At 36.1% G+C, this 23,203-nt stretch overlaps 1 protein-coding gene across 4 annotated transcripts in view; it reads right to left on the reverse strand.

The window, feature by feature from the left end:
- The window catches only part of CSTF3 (cleavage stimulation factor subunit 3), a 67,963-nt gene extending 45,554 nt beyond the window's left edge, over nucleotides 1-22,409 (reverse strand). For 2 of the 4 annotated variants that reach the window (XM_042233327.2, XM_004016384.6), the window contains exons 1-3: nucleotides 22,230-22,409; nucleotides 5,081-5,182; nucleotides 4,863-4,958 (exon numbers count right to left, since the gene is read on the reverse strand). In XM_042233327.2, the coding sequence (XP_042089261.1) occupies nucleotides 4,863-4,958; nucleotides 5,081-5,182; nucleotides 22,230-22,256 (225 nt within the window). In that variant the 5' untranslated portion in view covers nucleotides 22,257-22,409. Of the gene's footprint in view, nucleotides 1-3,444; nucleotides 3,503-4,862; nucleotides 4,959-5,080; nucleotides 5,183-22,229 lie in introns of those variants that run through there. The other 2 variants (XM_042233326.2, XM_042233328.2) reach the window with 2 other exon arrangements.
- Nucleotides 22,410-23,203: the final 794 nt, after the last annotated feature.

The raw sequence follows: 23,203 nt of genomic DNA on the forward strand, positions 1-23,203 counted from the left end.
TGTAAAGGTCTTAGACTCATTTTTGTTTATTCATGGTTGCCATGTGTTGGAGCATATCTTTAATATCTTTTGGGATAGGGGTGGAGGTTGTATTCCAAATAAATACTCTTAACGTCTTACTGATTATAATCCCCAGTAATCAAAAAAAAAACAACTAAGTATCAAATATTGTATATTAAGTGTTGTTATTCCATAAATGCTCAGGAAATTTAGGCTAAACCACTACCCACAGGGAAACCTCAAACCTGCATGATCCAATAGCCCTTTGTTTCAAAACAGTTTTTGGAATGTTTGAATTTAAAACCTGGTTAGAAATGCCTTTTCCAGGTTTTCAGAACACACTGTAACTCTCTATGAGATACACAAAAATAGAATATAAGAAAGCCTGGTTAAAAATTGAGTCTTTGAAGAGGGGGAAAAAAATGATCCTTTTCCCCCAGTATTTTTTATCAGTGATTGCAATGATTATAAATTTGTTATACAAAGTTAAAAAAAATAAAAACGATCAGGTTGATTAGTACAAAATTTTGCCTGAAAATAGCTAGCTACATTTCACATAATAAACTACCTTGAAGATATAAAGAATAGAACCTAAGATTTTTAAGAGAAATTTTGTTTCATAAATTAACTATGTCCTTTTGCAAATAGATTATGTAATGACTGGGGTGAAAAGAAAAGGCTCCAAGGGAAAAAATGTATAGATCATGTTAGTAGAAGTGACAACACCTAAATATCTATGCTACTATAATGCCAGAAAAATGAATGGGATATTTCAGTAAGACCTAAAATTGAAGTTCGCTATTTAAAATAGTAAATGTAAATATTTCCTTTGTTTTAAAAACAGTATGTAATTATTCATATCACTTTCAGGTATTTGATCATCAGTTCAGTTGTTTGCAAATAGTTTGTTTTCTTTTACACTCCTACACTACATTTAAACATGCATGTAAGAAACTATAGATTTAAAAAACATATTGCATTTTAGAGGACAATCTGAATAATCACACAGACATGGACCAACATTTATTACAAACAGGAAAAGAGCAGATCTATAAGAAAAGAGTACAGATTTTTTAAAAAAGAAGACTGCAAGCTAAAGTATAGAAAAGAGGTTGTGATCTATAATTTTTTTCCTGCATTTAAAAATCACATTGCTGAACATGTACAAAACATTATAACACAGTAGTTTAAACTGCTACTTAGAGGAATTAAAACAGTATAGACAGTGGAGAAGTTTATTTCAATTTAGGTCACCCATGATCCATCCTGAGTTCACTTCGATTTTCCAAGAAGAAAGGTACTTTTAAAGGTAATTTTTCCCAAGTAGAAAGGTTATTTTGAAAAACTGAAGTATGTACTTCACATCCCATTATAAGAAAAGGATTCACATTAAAATAGTTGTAATAAAAGGCAATCAATTCTCTATATACTTTTATTAAACAATTACAGCTTTCACAGACAGCAAGACACAATGTTGCTATTACCAGCAGTATTACCTTCTTCATTTCTCCTTCAGCTAACAATTAAAAAATCATCCTAAGAAAATTTCTTATGAATGTGGCTCAATTAAAAACAAATTACTGCTAACACCAAGATATTGTAGCTTACATGCTGTCACACTGATTACCTAGCTACATGAAGAGCTACAGTAACCAAAAGGGGAAAAACCAACTTAAAAAATAGAAAAACTATAAATTTTTTCAATTCACTAATACTTAGTGACCATTCTAAAAAGGGGTTCATTATGAGCACTTAGGTTCTAAATGGATATCACTTAACTTCAGTGTTTAAAAAACTCTAAAAAATACTGCAGTGCAGATTTAAGACATCTGTCAACTAGAGATGTATTAAGATGTTTCCTTCACTATTTTCATACCTTAACAATTAAGACTTTATACTTATAACTATGTTACTTAAGAACAGTCATACTGTTCACTTCTAAGATATGGCTAGACCACATAAAGTATCATTTTGGAATTCAAGAGGAAAGCATTTCTCTGAACTGGAGGCAAAATATGATCTCCTATATAATATATACAATATTAAAATAATTTGGCCTAATTTTGAAATTAGGTGTGTATTATATATAGGTGCATTAAAATATATAGATAGTGGTCCTACATGTCCTTTCATTAGAACAAGAGAATTTTACCTTTAATAAGCAAAAAAAAAAAGCAGGTAATGAATTAAGGATGACATTTTAAAGTTCGAAGTTTACAAAAGTATCTAAGTATTGCTAAATGCTCATTGATATGAGAAAATATCAGATAGTGTTACTGACTTCTTTACTAAAAATTATTTATAATGTGCTCCCATTTCCAATTGATGTTCCAAGTTTAAAAGCAACCCTCTGACTCCCCAAATCCCTAAAACACCACTCCCCCTTGCCACTTTGTTTCGAAGTAGGATTTATAAGAAGTTTCTCTGGGGAAAATTATCTCATTTTAAAAGATGCATGTATTTTCTATCAGAAAAGAACTAAATGTATTTGGACTCGCACACACTGATTTAACTGAACATAAATAAAAGAAATTTTACAACTTTCCCACCATGAAGTACTGAGTTACAACAAATGTATTAACAAAACTTTATTTTCTTGACAGTGCATACAGGATGTTATGCAAACACTGTTAGTAGTACCTTTAATGTGAAGACATTCTTATTATTACTTCAGATTTTAATGTATCATAAATAGGCTATGTGTCTTCTCCAGAAAATTAAAGGCTACATTGAATCATACGGCCAAAGAAAACTTTAGCCCCTCACAGACTAAACAAAGTACATATGTGAAAATAAAAAAGAACAAATTAGGAAAGAGAAAAACATTGCTCAGGATATGCATTTTAAAAATTTGCATTCAATGTAACATCTTAATTCCTAAACCAGAAATAAAAATTTTATGAAATACACATATATATTCTGTACCTTTTTTTAAAATCAAAAGACATTTTACACATACATTCGTATTTGTGTGTGCAGGTGTGTGAAACTGCAAACATTACCAACTAAATAAATGTCAGGCAACTGCTAACAGCTCTGAAACAGTATGTGAAATGAGCCAGTTATTTAGACAACTTCAGCCCTTTGGAATGACATCTGATCTGTCTTAGAATTCAGTTTTTATTTTTAGCTAGGAAGTGGAAGAAATAGACTCACTGTGCTTTATGTTTACAGAATGAATATCTAACAGCTAATTTCAGTTTAATTATGCGATAATAAAATGAATGAATGATAACTGAATACCTGAGAAACTGAAAGAAATTTCTAAAACTCAGAACATACTATTTCATTACACAAAAATTATCATGTACCAATTATGTTAATTTCTGATGAGTTTGCTGAATATCTGCATATAAGCTAATATGTAAAGTCACACTGAATGAAGACCAAGTATAGGTAGATGATCCTGGCTTCAGCATATTTCAGACAGTTTTATTCACTCACCTGGTGAATTTCATGCCAGTATACTCTGATGATTAGATATACTAAGGAAGGAAATGGTCTAAAAGGATAAGTGATAAAACCTTAAGGATATGGTCTTGGTTCAAAATCACAACCAGACTCCACATAAGATACAATCTCTCTCACACATACAAACACACAAACACACATACCACATACACAACCACACAGAAAAACTTCAACACACACACAATGTTCCTGCTATTGTCCAGTAAATCCCCCACTCCCAACATAATACAATATAAACTATAACACAAATACAGTGAGTACACTGTAGCCTCAATTTAAACCTGAAGTTAGTTAGGTCCATTCTGAGGGACACATCACAGGTGACACTGTGTTGTGTTGAAGTCTGTTCAGTATTGCTGACTAAACCCTTTGATTTGTCCAAAAGAGACCCATATATTATCAAATTTCAGTTATTGTGAAAATGTTATGACGAGGCTGCAGTGTACTTGATTATGTTGAGAATTTATATTATAAAATTAATATTCAAATAAGACTACCTCATAAGTATAAATAAGTTATAAAAAATGGATATCAATTTTCAGCTTAATGTGGATTATCAACTATTACCATCTCACCCCATCTCATTAATATATCACCAGAAAAATGATTATTTGGTGCCAACTGTTATCAATACATTAACATTTTATTATCATCTTGATTACTAATTCTGATCTTCAAAAGTGAACATTTCCCTTCTAATCATAAACAAGAATGGGGCCTTTACTCTTTAAAATAAAATGCCTGACTTCAAATTTCAAGACAGTTAAAAAGAAAAAAAAAAAAACAACAAAGTATCATTGGGTAAATTATGATTACATAGGTTTGAGTTCATATTAACTTATTACTGTATAATGTAAACTTTATCCTACAGAAAAATTTTAAAACTTACTGAAGTGCTTACATTTATTGACAAACCATGCATTTTCACAAAATTAAAATTCAAAATAATTTTTTATCTAAAGGTTTCATTTCACCAGACACTCAAAACACCCTATGAAACTAAGTTAACATTTCTGTATTTCCTTATAATACCAGATTCATTTGTAAATAGGAATAAAAAGAAAAATGAGTTCTAAATAAATGACACAGGAGGCAATAAATTGACACATGACAAGTAAATAAAAGGCTAAAGCACTCCAATACCATTGAAACTGTTTTAATGTTGTTGCAACTCCAAAATGCAACAATCATCAGCTTGTAAAGACCCAAATTTCAAAAATTCATTTTAATTACTCCTTCATACCTATTTTACAAAATAAAGGCAAAAGACATTTTAAATCCTCCTTGTCCTATTCGTGCTATCTATGTTCCTAATTTGTTTTCTATCACTACAGTGTATGTTGCAATTCCCATCAAATGCTATATAAGAAAAAATAAAATAAAATATTAACCTCTGCTTCAATGTACAGTTTCCAGAATCTGCCAGAACTGGGGAACTGGGCAACAAGGCGTTCATAAGTCTTCCGTGCTTTGTCTATAGGTTGATTCTAAAATTGAAAACCAATAAACAGCATTTACAATGTTAGGATTATGAAAATATTATTTACTGCAGAACCAAGTAGTGTGATTGGACCCATAGAGAAGGAAATGTAATCCTATATCACTAAACCTGTGCCTCTCGAATGAGAATGCTCCAAGCGTCAAGGTCATAAGGATTCTCTTCTAATTTCTTTTCGGCTTTCTTCACCTTCTCTGGGACATACTCAGCTGCCTAGGGGGAAGAAAAACAATGAACTCAAGTTACTGTTTTAAAAATCTCAGGACTAATTTAATTCAAGCACAATATGTTAGTCCCCAGATGCAGTATCACAAGAAGCATGAAAACGTCCTCTTATAAAAGAAGCCTTCATTTTCTGTAACCTAAATCATTTGCATAATAACAAATTCAAATGGACACATACCTAAAGATTAAAACATTTTTAAATTTAAATAAAGCCATCTCTTTTTTTATGAAATAAAACACGGCAGCAGTTCTCCAACTTTTTAGACTCGGACCCCTTTTATACTCTAAAAAGTGAGTACACCAAAGAGCTTTTGTTTATGTAGGTTATTTCAGTATTTACCATGTTACAAATTAAAACTGAGACAAGGTTAGATATTTATTAACATACAAATAATAATAAAAGTATTTACATGTTAACATAAATACAATTTAATGAAAAATAACTTTAAAAATTCATTAGATGATTATCCTTGTGACATATATTTGCAAATCTGTGTATAATAAATATGGCAGGCTTTAAAATGCAGCTGGATTTTCACGTATGCTTCTGAACTCAACCTACTGCAGTATCAAATCATGTAAAAATTCCACTGCACACTCATGAGAATTAAAAGTGAAATAGGCAAATACTGTCTTAAATCTATTATGAAACAGTATGAATTCACAGATCAAAGTCTTAGGAACCCGCAAGGCCCCTGGACCAACACTTAGAAACACTGCTATACAGAATTCACCCTGAATCACAACGAAAAAGCATGAAACGACATGAAAACTTTATTTTGACGTAAGAGTTTTAAAAGTATGATTTACAAACTGTATATACAGCAAACTGTATATGAAACTGTACTTACAAACTGTATACAAAAACTATTAAAGAAATCTACAATGAAAGAGACTGAAAAGACTGTAACATAGTTAGTAGTCATGTCTGGGTGATGTGTGGTAGATGGACAGCTGACTTTCTCCCCTTTCTCAGTATTTTCTAAACTCTTTAATGAAAGGTGGTTTTATTTTTATTATAGAAATACAATCTTAAAGTCAATACTTAAAAAAGTAGCCAGAACCTGTGGCATAAATACAAGTATTACTCTTCAAATTGTCATTCACATTATTTTGTACCACAAAAAGAAACTGATACAAAGTAGGCCAGATAAATTTGCATGAAGTTTTGTTCTGCCTTTGTGGGAGGACTTCCTGAAATTATAATACAGCAATGCTGCACTGTGCTGTCATGTTCAACTCTTTGTGACCCCATGGGCTATAGCCCGCCAAGGACCTCTGTCCATGGGGATTTGAATACTGGAGTGGGTTGCCATGCCCTCCTCCAGGGGATCTTCCTAACCCAGGGATTGAACCCAGGTCTCCCACATTGCAGGTGGATTCTTTTTACCATCTTAGCCACCAAGGAAGCCCAACGTAGCAATAAATATTAGTAATATTCAAGAAAGGAAAGAGAGGGAAGCACTGCCTCTAACATCTCTTCCCCTCTCACCTTCCTCGGTGGCACTTAATACATCACCAAGCAATTATGTCGAAATACCAGTTGGGGAAAAAAATTTTAAGTCATGTGTTTAAGTGGGAAAAAAAACCTGGAAGAAGTACACTTTCCTTTGGAATAAATCAAGTTTCCACCACTGATAAGTACACATTTAGAAAGGAAAACGTGTTTTAAAAGACTAATGTGATTTTCTATCAAAATTATGATGTCCTACTAATACACATCTTCATATTCTGAATGTTGAGCTTTAAGCCAACTTTTTCACTCTCCTCTTTCACTTTCATCAAGAGGCTTTTAGCTCCTCTTCACTTTCTGCCATAAGGGTGGTGTCATCTGCATATCTGAGGTTATTGATATTTCTCCTGGCAATCTTGATTCCAGCTTGTGTTTCTTCCAGTCCAGCGTTTCTCATGATGGATGGGAAACAGACGGGGAAACAGTAGTAACAGTGTCAGACTTTATTTTGGGGGGCTCCAAAATCACTGCAGATGGTGACTGCAGCCATGAAATTAAAAGACGCTTACCCTTTGGAAGAAAAGTTATGACCAACCTAGATAGTATATTCAAAAGCAGAGACATTACTTTGCCGACTAAGGTCCGCCAAGTCAAGGCTATGGTTTTTCCTGTAGTCATGTATGGATGCGAGAGTTGGACTGTGAAGAAGGCTGAGCGCCGAAGAATGGATGCGTTTCAACTGTGGTGTTGGAGAAGACTCTTGAGGGCCCCCTGGACTGCAAGGAGACCCAACCAGTCCATTCTGAAGGAGATCAACCCTGGGATTTCTTTGGAAGGAATGATGCTAAAGCTGAAGCTCCAGTACTTTGGACACCTCATGCGAAGAGTTGACTCATTGGAAAAGACTCTGATGCTGGGAGAGATTGGGGGCAGGAGGAGAAGGGGATGACCCAGGATGAGATGGCTGGACAGCATCATGGACTCGATGGATGTGAGTTTGAGTGAACTCTGGGAGATGGTGATGGACAGGGAGGCCTGGTGAGCTGCGATTCATGGGGTCGCAAAAAGTCGGACACGACTGAACAACTGAACTGAACTGAACTGAACTAATATATAAGAGCTTTCAGAAGCTTGCTCAAGAAACTAAAACTGGAAAAGTTTAATAAAGGAAAACCACTGGCCCCACTCATATACTAAACATGATACAGAATAAAAGAGTTCTGCAATGGTGATAAACCAATCACTGGATCAGGATGGTTCAGAAAGAGGATACATGGAAAATCAGCAAATAAGGGTGATATCTGAAATCAGAATGTTGGGTTATTCAATGCATGATGCTAGGATAACTATCTTAGAACAACTGCAAAGTCAATAAAAGCTGAATCCCAATTTTAACCATTCTATCAAATTAATTTCAGACAAATCAAAAACATTAAAAACAAAAACACAAGAAAGAACCATCAGAAAATGTACTGAAATTTATCTTTGTGTGGGAACGCTCTTTAAAAGCCTTTGAAAAAGATCAATGAACTTTAAACACTTGGGAAAAAAACAAGTATAAGCCATAAGAGATCAAAGGTGTTTTATAATTAACACTGCACTGGCAAAGATACTCTCAAATCAAACCAGTCCATCCTAAAGGAAATCAGTCCTGAATATTCATTGGAAGGACTGATGCTGAAGCTGAAACTCCAATTTTGGCCACCTGATGCAAAGAACTGACTCACTGGAAAAGACCCTGATGCTGGGAAAAGACTGAAGGCAGGAGTAGAAAGGGACGACAGAATAAGGTGGTTGGATGGCATCACCGACTTGATCGACACGAGTCTGAGCAAGCTCCAGGAGTTGGTAATGGACAGGGAAGCCTGGCGTGCTTCAGTCCATGGGGTCACAAAGAGTCAGACACGACTAAGTGACTCAACTGACTGACTGAACTGGTCAAGATATGTAGAAAAAGACATTCTGAAACTGTTGGCAGGTGCAAGCAGTAATACTGACCAGAATTTAACACGAATATCTGACCCTGCATTCCAGTTCTGGCCACTTAGCCTACTCTACATGTGTACAAAGATGTGCACAGAATACTCAGCTATGTGGCTGTTTGTTGCTGTGCAAGACCAGAAATAATTTACATAATCATTTTTTAAAAACTGGTTAAATAAATTATGGAATTTGTAACCACCAAAAAGAACAAACAAGGCAGGTCTATAAACAGCAACATGGGACATAACAGCAGTTTAAAAAAAAGTAGGGGTGGCTGGGGAGACACACACACCCCACATACAAGTGGACTTTACACATTGTATACATACTCTCTGCTGTTTGAAATTTTATTGTGCACCTGAAAAATATTTCCTCAGTGCCTAGTATGTGCATTGTTTAAGGGGCACCTGGGATACGACAAAACAAAGACTTTCAGTTTACTTCTTGACAAAACAAATTTTTAAAATATTGTAAAATAAATGAGGATTTGTAAGATATAAATCATAAAATATTAATGATAAAATAAGAAGTAAATATGATACAGAACTTTAAATTACGACCTAAAACCCAGCTAAGCTAATCAAAGCTACTAATAAGCACAATTAGTATATCAAAGCAGTCTGATGGGAGGCCAAATCATTCAAATTCACGTCTTCAAAATTAACCTACCAAATTAGATAATGTATACTATACTTATATGCAGAGTACATCATGTGAAATGCCTGGCTGATGAATCACAAGCTGGAATCAAGATTGCCAAGAGAAATATCAACCTCAGATATGCAGATGATACCATTCTACAGGCAGAGTATGAAGAGAACTAAAAAGCTTCTTGATAAGGGTGAGAGTGGAGAATGAAAAAGCTGGCTTAAAACTCAACGTTCAAAAAACTAAGATCGTGGCATCCAGTCCTATCACTTCATGGCAAATAAAAGGGGAGAAGTGGAAGCGGTGGCAGATTTTTTTGGACTCCAAAACCATTGTTGACAGTGACTGCAGCCATGAAAGTAAAAGACACCTGTTCCTTGGAAGAAAAGCTATGACAAACCAGACAGCATACTGAAAAGCAGAGATATCACTTTGTCAACAAAGGTCCACATAGTTAAAGCTATGGTTTTTCCAGCAGTCATGTACTGATATGAGAGTTGGACCATAAAGAAGGCTGAGCGCCAAGGAATTGATGCTTTTGACTGTGGTGCTGGAGAAGACTCTTGCGAGTCCCCTGAGTAGCAAGGAGATCAAACCAGTCAATTCTAAAGGAAATCAACCCTGAATACTCATTGAAAGGATTGATGTTGAAGCTGAAACTCCAACACTTTGGTTACTTGATGCAAAGAGCCAACTCACTGGAAAAGACTCTGATACTGGGAAAGACTGAAGGCAAACAGAGAAGAGGGCAGCAGATGAGATGGTTGGATAGCATCACCAACTCAACGAACATGAATTTCACCAAACTCTGGGAGATAGTGAAAGACAGCAGTCTGGAGTGCTGCAGCTCATGGGGTTGCAAAGAGTTGGACACAACTTAGTGACTGAACACCACCACATACCATAATCTGCAGAACAGAGAAACTCAGAAGATGGCATCTAATATCTGACCAGCATAACTGCAGCAAGGATAAATAATTATCTAAATATCTTAAAGTTTTACATAGTAACAAATACTTATCACATGAAATAAAATCTAGTGAGTCTACTGATGAGTGCTAATAGCACTGTGAACACTTCTGTCCCAGTCACATAGCTGTTGCTAACAGTACTAGCATGGTTTCTTGCCCATACTCATAATAGAAGGCTTGATTTCAGTTAGAAATTAGTGAAAAAAGCTTTATTTTGCCCATTCAAGTTCATGGAACACCAAAAACTATCAACAGACACCTGGAGGAAGGAGTTACCATGGACTAAGAAGCCCAAGGAAAGGATGATGGATCAAAAGTAAAACAAAACAAAACATTTATTGAGCATCTACTATGTTAGGCCTTAATCACCACTCCTTGTTAAGTAACCAATAATCCCATTCTATAATAAAAATATAATTAAATTATATGAATCTGCCCAAAGTCCAGTTAAATCTGGCAGAACTATGAATCAGCTCTTTGCAGAATCTCTTACAATGGTAAATGTTTTGCTCTGGACAAGGATGTAGTCAAATGTTTGTAAAAGAATCTATATATATAATTCTCTATCAACTGAATTAATTAATAAAAGATAACTAAAATGGCCCAGTGTCCTCTAGTAGTTAAAGGCCACATTTCTCACAATAAGAAGTCATTCATTGTCACAGATATGAACCAGCTGGGTAACCAAGAGTATAACATTTTTGTTTTGTGGTCTGGTTACTATATTTGCTGTCAAGCAAATGAAAATGGAACAGTTTTCTAGAATCAACAAGTAGACTGAGGCTTCATAAAGAGCAGAGTTGTATTACTGGGTTGGCCAAAAAGTTCATTCATCATTTTCCACAACACCTTACAGAAAAACCTGTTCTGGCCAACCCAATATTATTTCCTGAATCTGTCACCAGATCTGAGAAATAGGTCACTTTAAGAAAACTTGTCACATTTCTGGTGCCCATTTGTAATGGAATGAGGTGAGAACTCTGTTTAGTTATAGCCAAACAGCTGTCTCATGTTTACATGTCCCCAAAACAACTATAAAGAAACTATCAAAATCCAGCTTGTCTTTGGAATACCTGTAATCCTATTATCATCCTTTAGGGAGATGTTAATGGGGAGTAGGATGGGCCCCAAATCAAATGAACAGAAAAAAAGCTGGACTAGTTCAGTTCCCAATGCATGCACATTTAATGGTACTAGGAGGTGACACTAGGAGCTGCTTTGAAATGCACAGTTTTAAAAATCAGAAAAATTATAACATATACTATTTCCAATGGGTACAAAAACAGAAGAACTTGTGAAGCAGATGACAGACTTTTTTTGTATAGGGCAAACATGTTGCTGAGGAACTACCTGAGTATCTGTCCTATGAACAGTTTTTCTAGTCGAAGAGTATTGCTAAAATACCAACTTCTCTCTGAAGAATTCCCCCATGGATAACTGACTTAAAGTATGGAGGTAGGATACATTATACATGTTTGACCTTTTTTATTTTTAATAGCTTTATTGAGACAATCAAATTCCATACAACTCACCCATTTAAAGTGTAAAATTCAATGCTTAAATTTAGTATATCTACTATCACAATAAATTTTAGAACATTTTTATCACCCTCAATAAAAACCCATACCCATTAATTGGCATTCCCATTTCCCAATCCGCCTAGACCCATGCAACCATCAATCTACTGTTTCCATAAATGTGTAGGCATTTCATGTAAATAACACAATGTGTTTTGTTTCTGACTTCCACTTTGCATGTTTTCAAACTTCGTGTCTTCATATCACTACTTTCCAGTGCCAAATATCACACTGAATGGATATCCCACATTATATTAATCACTCAATGGACATTTGGATTATTTCTAGTTTTTGAGTGGAGTTCCTTTTGTATTTTCTTTTTACTTAGGTGTATACCCAGAAGTGAAATTGTTAGGCCATAAAGCAAACTATATAACACTTTGAAGAACTGTCAGACTGTTTTCCAAAGTGACTGAACCATTTTACAGTTCTACCAGTAAAAGGGCTCCAATTTTTCTTACACTCTCACCAACACTCGGTATTCTTTTTGATGATTTTAAAAGACAGTAGAGTGACTTAGCAGCAGCAACAGCAGACTGATTTCTCATTGTAGTTTTCTCTTTATTTCACTGATAGTTCAACACTTTTCATGTTTTTATTGGCTATTTGTATATAGTTAATGTCTTTCCAGATTCCTTGCCGTTTTTGAGGTGGTGTTTTTTTTTTTTCTTTTGGTTATTGCACTGCATGTGTTTCTACATATTATAGCTATTAGTTCACTACTGGATAGTTTACAAAAATTTTCTACCCTTCGGTTGACTGTCTTTTTCTTTGTGCTATGGGAAGCTAACTCAGAGAAACAGAACTTACAACATTGTCTCACAGATTCTGCATTATATCAATGGTTCTCAAACTTCTTATAATCACTTTGCACTCTTACAACTGAGGAACTAGAGACATTTTATAAAATGTGGGTCAAATCTATAATATTATATTAGAAATTAAAACTTCAACAACAAATTAGTGAAAACGATGGCACTGTTTTACATTTTTGTGATCTCTTTAGTATCTGGCTTCTGCTTTCAATCTGCTTCAATATATTATTTTTGATGACCAAAACCTAAAACTATGTAGTCTGAAAAAGCAGCAGCATTTTTAATAATCTTTTCTTACAATTGTCATATGTCATGGATATGCCACATAGCTTCTGGGAAACTGAGGCTGCAAACCACTGTCTATACAATAGTTTAGTTTATATTAGGTGGCTGTTAATAGGGTGGGGTATGGAGAAGTGACAGATTATTATATTAATGATTTTAAATGTATCAGTCAGTTCAGGTCAGTCACTTAGTTGTGTCCTAGTCTTTCTGACCCCATGGACTGCAGCATGTCAGGCCTCCCTGTTCATTGCCACTTCCTGGAGTTTATTCAAACTCACGTCCATTGAGTCCGTGATGTGTATAATCTAATTTAATTTCTTCTTTCCATTTCCACCAGGGAAGCAAAACTTGGACAGAAAAAAAAAAAAGTACTTCACTTTCTTCAAATAGCTATTTTTGTGATAAATAGGATGTTATGCTGGAGGTCATATGTAAAATAAATTAGAATAGAAGTCAGAGAAAATTTAAAGCAAGTGATAAAAATCAAAAGTATGCACAGAGGAATGTAGTAAGTTAAAGAATGTAAAGCTATATAAGCTTTTTGACCAAGAGTTTTGATGATCTTTGCAACAGAACTAGCAGAGTCACAAACCTAGTTTTATAATGAGTATTTTCCATTCATGAGTGACTAAATATAGTAGGGAATACCAGACCACCTGACCTGCCACTTCAGAAACCTATATGCAGGTCAGGAAGCAACAGTTAGAACTGGACATGGAACAACAGACTGGGTCCAAATAGGAAAAGGAGTACGTCAAGTCTGTATATTGTCATCCAGCTTAGTTAACTTCTATGCACAGTACATCATGAGAAATACTGGGCTGCAAGAAGCACAAGCTGGAATCAAGAAAGCTGGGAGAAATACCAATCACCTCAGATATGCAGATGACACCACCCTTATGGCAGAAAGTGAAGAGGTACTAAAAAGCCTCTTGATGAAAGTGAAATAGGAGAGTGAAAAAGCTGGCTTAAAGCTCAACATTCAGAAAACTAAGATCATGGCATCTAGTCCCATCACTTCATGGGAGATATACAGGGAAACAGTGGAAACAGTGTCAGACTTTATTTTGGGGGGCTCCAAAATCACTGCAGATGGTGACTGCAGCCATGAAATTAAAAGACGCTTACTCCTTGGAAGGAAAGTTATGACCAACCTAGATAGCATATTCAAAAGCAGAGATATTACTTTGTCAACAAAGGTCCATCTAGTCAAGGCTATGGTTTTTCCAGTGGTCACGTATGGATGTGAGAGTTGGACTGTGAAGAAAGCTGAGTGCCGAAGAATTGATGCTTTTGAACTGTGGTGTTGGAGAAGACTTGAGAGTCCCTTGAACTGCAAGGAGATCCAACCAGTCCATCCTAAAGGAGATCAGTCTTGGGTGTTCATTGGAAGGACTGATGCTGAAGCTGAAACTCCAATACTATGTTTGGCCACCTCATGCGAAGAGTTGACTCGTTGGAAAAGACTCTGATGCTGAGAGGGATTGGGGGCAGGAGGAGAAGGGGACGACAGAGGATGAGATGGCTGGAATGCATCACCGACTCGATGGACATGAGTCTGAGTGAACTCCAGGAGTTGGTGATGGACAGGGAGGCCTGTGTGCTGCAATTCATGGGATCGCAAAGAGTCAGACACGACTGAGCGACTGAACTGATAACTGATACATATAGTAAGGAGAGAAAAATTAGTGAAATACTATCAAAGGTCTCAGTCACTGTTTCCCCATCTATTTGCCATAAAGTGATGCGACCAGACGCGATGATCTTCGTTTTCTGAATGTTTAGCTTTAAGCCAACTTTTCGCTCTCCTCTTTCACTTTCATCAAGAGGCTTTTTAGTTCTTCTTTGCTTTGTGCCATAAGAGTGGTGTCATCTGCATATCTGAGGTGATTGATATTTCTCCTGGCAATCTTGATTCCAGCTTGTGCTTCTTCCAACCCAGTGTTTCTCATGATGTACTCTGCATAGAAGTTAAATAAGCAAGGTAACAATATACAGCCTTGACGTACTCCTTTTCCTATTTGGAACCAGTCTGTTGTTCCATGTCCAGTTCTAACTGTTGCTTCCTGACCTGCATATAGGTTTCTCAAGAGGCAGGTCAGGTGGTCTGTATTCCCATCTCTCTCAGAATTTTCCACAGTTGATTGTGATCCACACAGTCAAAGGCTTTGGCATAATCAATAAAGCAGAAATAGATATTTTTCTGGAACTCTCTTGCTTTTTCGATGATCCAGCGGATGTTGGCAATTTGCTCTCTGGTTCCTCTGCCTTTTCTAAAACCAGCTTGAACATCTGGAAGTTCATGGTTCACGTATTGCTGAAGCCTGGCTTGGAGAACTTTGAGCATTACTTTACTAGCATGTGAGATGAGTGCAATTGTGCAGTCATTTGAGCATTCTATGGCATTGCCTTTCTTTGCGGTTGGAATGGAAACTGACCTTTTCCAGTCCTGTGGCCACTGCTGAGTTTTCCAAATTTGCTGGCATATTGAGTGCAGCACTTTCACAGCATCATCTTTCAGGATTTGAAATAGCTCAACTGGAATTCCATCACCTCCACTACCTTTGTTTATAGTGATGCTTTCTAAGGCCCACTTGACTTCACATTCCAGGATATCTGGCTCTAGGTGAGTGATCACACCATTATGATTATCTGGGTCGTGAAGATCTTTTTTGTACAGTTCTTCTGTGTATTCTTGCCACCTCTTTAGTATCTTGTTAGGTCCATACCATTTCTGTCCTATCGAGCCCATCTTTGCATGAAATGTTCCCTTGGGATCTCTAATTTTCTTGAAGAGATCTCTAGTCTTTCCCATTCTGTTGTTTTCCTCTATTTCTTTGCACTGATCACTGAGGAAGGCTTTATTACCACTCCTTGCTATTCTTTGGAACTCTGCATTCAGATGCTTTTATCTTTCCTTTTCTCCTTTGCGTTTTGCTTCTCTTCTTTTCACAGCTATTTGTAAGGCCTCCCCAGACAGCCATTTTGCTTTTTTGCATTTCTTTTCCATGGGGATGGTCTTGATCCCTGTCTCCTGTACAATGTCACGAACCTCCGTCCATAGTTCATCATGCACTCTATCAGATCTAGTCCCTTAAATCTATTTCTCACTTCTACTGTAATCATAAGGGATTAGACTTAGGTCATACCTGAATGGTCTAGTGGTTTTCCCTACTTTCTTCAATTTAAGTCTGAATTTGGCAGTAAGGAGTTCATGATCTGAGCCACAGGCAGCTCCTGGTCTTGTTTTTGCTGACTGTATAGAGCTCCTCCATCTTTGGCTGCAAAGAATATTATCAATCTGATTTTGGTGTTGACCATCTGGTGATGTCCATGTGTATAATCTGCAATGTTTTTCTCCATTTATTTTATCATATGTATTCAAAACCAACTTTGAAGGTCTAAGTATCTTCAATCCCTATCCTAAGTGGTTTACAAACTCATTTACATAAAAATCACTGTGATACTTATTTCCAATGAAGATATTCAGCCTCACCTACAGAATCTATTACAATATATCTAAACTTGACATACAGGCAGTAATGAAGTACCTAAGTGAATATGATACAATGGACCACTGACTCCATTTTGAGAAACACTACCTAATTCATCTGTTCTGTAAATACGTGTTTCCCCAAATGTTAGTTTCTTCAAAAATAAAGCAGAATCAGACCTAAGTCATTCCTTTTGTTGTTGTTGTTAAAATATTAAGAAAACTGCAAACACTAAACTTTTCAACTCTTAAGTTTCTCTTGGTAGTTTTTTTTTTCAAAATCAAAACTAGACTAGAGTAGTACTCTGCAAGACTATTCAAGAAGTAACTAAGCCAATTCATATGCCTAAGGCATTTTATCTGACAGGTGACATTAGTACTGGATGCCAGCTTAGTCCTATGTTCCTTTACCAGCGGGACAAAACTACAAGACGTTTTCAGTGAACAAATCTGAATATATATCCTGCATATAATCCCTTCAAATCTTTCAAAAACTTAAATCTACTAAACGTACAACCATTTCAAAAACTTAGAAAAAGCAGCCTAATAGTTATTGGTCCAAATAATTATACTTATCATACTTGCTTCTTAAATTTGTTTATTCATTCCTTAGGAAACAAACAGCATTGAAGTATTTGTTTTATACATAAAAATCTTAATCTTTTAGAATGTGAAAAATGCAGCTTCTTTTGTTCAGGAGGGACCAAAATATTAATTTATTTGATAAACTAAGTGAAACATTAGAAAGACAAGAATTAAGAATAGTTTTACCTTTGGGGTTTTAATAAATATTTACTGCCTATCATAAACTATCCATTAATCTAAAATTAGGTTAAACATTTGCCCAACTAAAATCTCTTTTAAAATCAACCTCACACCATTACCAACTATCCATTATAAAGAAGAAGACTCAAATTCAAAACTAGGTCTTGTCTAAAAAAGAATAAAGATTTAGAGATAAAGGCAGAAAAGTCCAAAACTATTGTTTTTTTTGCAATCATCCACTTAATAGATACAAACATCTGAATAGACTTTACCATTCTGGAAGGCCTATCTAGGATGCAAATTTCCGTGTTCCTAAGGAAGAGGGAATGCAATCTCATCTAACACAACCTCCCTCTGTTGTACTTTTCGGGAAAACCAGTACTGTAAACACAGATCTATCTCTCCTAGGAACAATTACTGCCGGATAGAATATCCTATATAGTAAATTTCCTCAAGAAATATTAACAATAAGATCAAATCAAACTTGCCTGTGCAAAACTGTTACACTAAGCATCACTTAAAATAGGACAGCAGAAAGTTAGAAAAGGCTATTACAGAAAGATTTTGTTAAAAACAGAAAAAGATAATTGTATCCAAAGAAAAGACTATCATTATAACATATATTCTTGGCCTTTTCCCTTCCTCTTCTAACCTTCACACACACCCACTTAGGTTTAAAATAGGCACTATTTCCTTTTAACCACTACTAGATACTAATCGTTACTCAACAAAATAAATCGGGTTTCAGTTTTATCTTTCTTTCCTAATAAGTACAAAATAGAACACATATTTCTCATATTTTCTATATCTTCCTAAACTTATTTTTCACCAAAAGCAAAACACTTTTATGGCCCTGAATTCTCTGCTTTGTTATGAACTTTATTAGCAATTAATTTGAGCTTCTTCAAGTCACATAATTCTCCCCCACCCCGCCCCCAAAGTAAAGATCATTCTTTTTATACTTCAGGCCTTCCTAACTCTAGGATAGGCTATGAATTGTCTGAAAACTGAAATCTTATTTCTGAAAGACAAAACTGTAGAATCAGAAGTTTAGGGACTTAAGTTTCATCGGAATTGACTTGGCCAAATACATCTCTCGCTTCCTCTTTTTCTGTTGGTCTACAAAACTTTAGAAACCATTCACTCTTATGTCCAAAATACTTTACTTTGTATTATCAGTAATCATAAGCACCTGTCTTCCCCAAAGATACAATTCTATAAAATTTTGTAACATATACCATATGGCTTGAGTGCAAAAATTTATCCACTTCACCTTTAATTACCAAAACAGTAATCTAGGTTTTTAAGGTGAATAATGAGTAAGGCAGCCCTTTCAATTCAAAACTCAGTGAACAAACTCTAAATAGCCTATTAAATGCTGTAGAGGTGGCGCACAAGGTAAAATGGTGTAAAGAATGAGATCAAAAGTTGAATCAAGCAGTTAGAAAAAATGTACAAGATAAAAATAGAGCCATAATTCCACAGGGGAACCAGATGTGCTTTTGTCAAGGGGAAAATCTATATGCATGTGGTTCTGTCATGACTAAACTGGCAAAAACAGTAAACACGGGGCTCCAGAATACCCACCAACACTGCAAAGTAATTTAAACACTCTAAATGTAAAATAGAACATCCTTACAAGAGTTAAAAAAAAAAATAACACACACAATAAACCTCACTCTTGATTTTGCTTATCTACAAACATTTCTCTCTTTCACAGAGCACAAATCCAGAGGTTCAATACCAAGAAATGACCATCTGTATTATTGAATAACAAATCTAAAATATTATCAGGTTTACTGAACAAATTATCATTTTTTTGAGTTTCAATGCTAAAACAGCTAAAAGAAATCTACAATTCATATCCCGAAGGAGGGAAACCCCTTGGCATCTTTCCAAAGCAAACCCATGATTCAGAGTGGTTTTGATCTTTTTCTCATTCTTCTTCAAGTTTTTTGTTTAGTCTTTTTTTTTCCCCCTTGTCCATCATCACTCAATTTCCCCCTAAATTTTCATTTACTGTTGTCTTACACATCAAGCAAGCTAGCTGATTCGTATTTTTGATCATGTCACCCTTCAAGGTATTGTGTAACCACTATTCCAGTTAAAATTTGAATAATATCATATCTGGGATTTGCTTCAAAGTAATGGAGGTGGGGGGCTTCCCAGGTGGCTCAGTGGTAAAGAATCCACCTGCCAAGTAGGAAATGTGGTTTCGATCCCTGGGTTGGGAAGATCCCCAAGACAAGGAAATGGCAACTCACTCCAATCTTCCTGGTTGGGTAATCCCAAGGACAGAGAAGAGTGGCAGGCTACAATCTATGGGATTGCAAAAGAGTCAGACATGATTTATTGACTAAATAACAAATGGAGATGGGAAGAGTAAGTGAAGGTATGGAGAAAACAGGTTTAGCTGTGACAAAGCTCTGTAATAGAAGCATCATATACTATTTTTTTTCCTTGCATGTTTGAAATGTATCTTTAAAAAATCCAAACGATTATATGAAGATAATTCTTTGTTGGTCATCAGATGTCCAAAAATGTCTTACAGACTGATGGAAAAAATATATAGGAAGCACCATAAAAGTTAGGACAAGTTAAGCATTAAAAAAAAAAAAAAAAAAAGCTATAGCTGAATTTATCATAGTAAATTCAGAAAACACCATGAATCCACAGCAATATTCAATTTTCTAAAAGGAGGGGAAAAGAAAACAGGAATTTCGTCTTTGAGGAAAAGTATGAGCCAATAAGTAGAGACAGAATTTAAAAAAAAAAAAATCACCATTTGCCATTTCCAAGGAAATAACTTATTTATTCAAGGATTATCGATTGACAATAAATAACTAGATAAAAGGTTATTGAGGAACACAGTTATCAACCCACAGATTACTAACTGCAAAGGGGGGAATAATTCTTTACAATGAAAAGACCCAGCAGTCATTACCCTAACCAAGTGAACAAACTTAAACCATTGCTAACAGTGGAATAACCTAGCATGAAGTGCCTTTTGATGCGATGCTATATTATACACAAAAATATTTAACCTGAATATTATCAAAGCTCTGAGTTTAGACATAACTGTTAATTTCCAGGAAATACAGAAGATGAAAGAACAAGTTAAATGATACCTCACACACACAGATCAAATAAACCTAGACAGAAAATGAGAAGTTCTACAAGAGAACTGTTCTGGATTCTTCGACTAGACAATAAATATCCGAGGGGACAAAAAATAAAGGGACTATTCAAGAGACATAATCAAATGATGCAAATAACCTACATTATAGATTCTGATTTTTAATATAATAAAACCCTATGAATCACACTGCCTTCTGGAGAAACTGAGGAAATTTGAATATGGACTAATTTTTAGAAGTGATACGGTATACTATTTTCTTAGATGGGAAATGGTATAATGGTTATAAAACAGCATTAAGGTCCTTTTACTGTATAAGAGAAGCTGAAATAAGGGGGGCTGAATATGTGTTGACTTACTTTCAAATAAATTATGTACAAGATATAAAGCAAATATGGCAAACACTCAACAACTGTCGATTCTAGGTGAAGAACTGTACTATAGGCATTCACTGCACTTTTCTTTATGTCCTAAACTTGACACATAAAACTAACGGGTGAAACTTTTTTCAAAAAATTACCACTTTCTCTCCCACTTAAAACACCACAGTTCTGAGTTGAAAAGGTCATAGCACCAATTCTGTGTGTTTACAATTTTAGATAAATTTAAGAATTCACAATGAATTCGTGAAACTTTCAATGAAAACCTTAGTACATTACTCCTCCTCCATTTGCAGGTGACAAAACAGGAACCCAGAAGAAGGGTAGTATATGTAAACACACGTGACGTAACAATTTAAAGACTGCAATCTGGGGCATTCTAACAGGATGTAAAATGTAAATACTGTGAAAATTTCAGGACAGAAATTTGTCGACGAGCAAACACAAAATTCAGTTTATCCAAACTTTAACGACAATAAAATTTACAGTCACTCTATTCTATTCAATAGAAACATTCCAATTTTGCCTCATCTCTGTCAATCTCCAAGAACACTTCCCACTCCACAAGCCGGGCACTTGAAAAACGGAAACGTAAGTGTATTTCGTTGCTATGGCAATGGGAAATTTCAGGAACTCGAACTTGAAATCTGCAGTCTATCTAGCCTCCATTTTAAAAACCATTTACCTAAACATACTGAACATAAATCGAAAAAAAAACACCTGACATCTTTCATAAAATATCAGTTTCCTCTTTCAAGCTAAAAGGTAAACCCTATCCTACAAAATTCTGAATAAAAAGCAAAAGGAACAAATCATTTGACAAAAAAACCTGAATTTTGTAATACTTATACGTCACGTATCCAGTACTAAAACAGCTGTTTTTATTTACAGTGTCCATATCGGACTTCTCATTTCGGATTTATCAAATTCTACAATTATCTGTGTCGTTAGAAAAACGAAAATGAAATGCTAAGGGAGGGAGCGGGAGAAAGCCACAAAATTCCCAACTTGGCATAACGATCCTCTACTCCTAAACTGCTTCCTCCCTCATTGGCTCTGGCGAGAATTTGTTTCTTCAGATCAGTTTCATCTCAAATTATTTCTCAAACTAGTAACCAGTTTCTGGGTACAGTGTATATCGGAAAGGCGGTTGGAGAGAACACTGTCAAGTTTTTCGAAAACAGCGAGTACACGTTAAAATAATCAATTCCTGAACTGAACTGAAACACCGAAATGGCATTAAAGGAAAGAATCTCACCAGCTAAGTCCCATAAACCTAAACAGGACGAGTAGTTTCCCAGCTATTGTCTAAATCAAATATTTGTTCATATCAACCCCTAAGAGAAGCCAAAAGAGTTTCAAATCTCAGTCAGATCTCGCTCCCCATTCCCACCGTACTTCTGTACCCAGCCCTTGGGATTCATTAGACCCCTGATTCCTTCCTCAAGCGAATATGGCTGGAGTACTCGGACGAACAGAGATGTGGAGAGAAGAGGTCGCCACGAGGCCCCACCACTCTCCTTCCTCACCTGCTCCGTGGCTCCGTCTCCTGACATGGCCTCAGCCGATTAGAATTACGAACTGGCCCGCGATGCCAAGCTAGAAAAGAAAAATTAAACTAAAAACCACCCCAAACCAGTAAAGTTGCCCCCTGCCCTGCGGAGCCAGACGGCCAACACGAATCGCCACCGCCCACTCAGATATGAATTAAAATGGCTCCGTCCCGGCCGGCCGAGTAGGGGGTGTGGCTTCTGCATTAACTTCCGGGGCGCTGGGCAGAGCTAAGCGCGCAAACTCCTAGGTTACTCAACCGCGCAGAAGCAGAAAGACCCCAGGGGGCTGGCCTAGGGCCTGTACTGACGTCACAGCCCTGCACTGGCGAGGCTGTTCTCGAGAGAGCTGCAACCGGCTGGGAGGCGGGAAACTGTTTCTCTTGGAGGCTTCTACGCCTTTTGCAGTTTAATTGTCAATCTGCGGACTCCGGGCTCTTAACTGTTAAAGCCTGAAATCGGTTCAGTTCAGGCAAACTGGCCATCTTATGGGTCAGTGCTTAGTGTTAAATTTCTTGTTCCGTCCCTCAGTCATGTCCGATTCTTTGCAACCCTGTGTACTGCAGCAAGCCAGGCTTCCCTGTCCTTCACTGTCACCTGGAGCTTGTTCAAACTCATGTCCATTGAGTCGATATTTTAGAGATGAATCTGTAGAGTTTTCTATGGTCTCAGCTAAGGTGCGTCACACTTTTCCCGATATGAGGGGAACAGATGAAGCCAGTGTTGATGCCTTCACTGATTACTCACGTGTCAAAGATTTGAAGTCTGTAAGGGCTGGGTTTTAAGCTTGCCACCCCGAAATGGTTTTTGGTTAATAGCAGTGAGGCTCTAGAACCGGACATGGAACAACTGATTGGTTCAAAATTGGGAAAGGAGTACGTCAAGGTTGTATACTGTCACCCTGTTTATTTAATGTCTATGCAGTGTTGTTAGTCACTCAGTCGTGTTTGCCT

This window comes from Ovis aries, chromosome 15 (assembly GCF_016772045.2).
Source record: "Ovis aries strain OAR_USU_Benz2616 breed Rambouillet chromosome 15, ARS-UI_Ramb_v3.0, whole genome shotgun sequence".
NCBI classification, from domain to species: domain Eukaryota; kingdom Metazoa; phylum Chordata; class Mammalia; order Artiodactyla; family Bovidae; genus Ovis; species Ovis aries.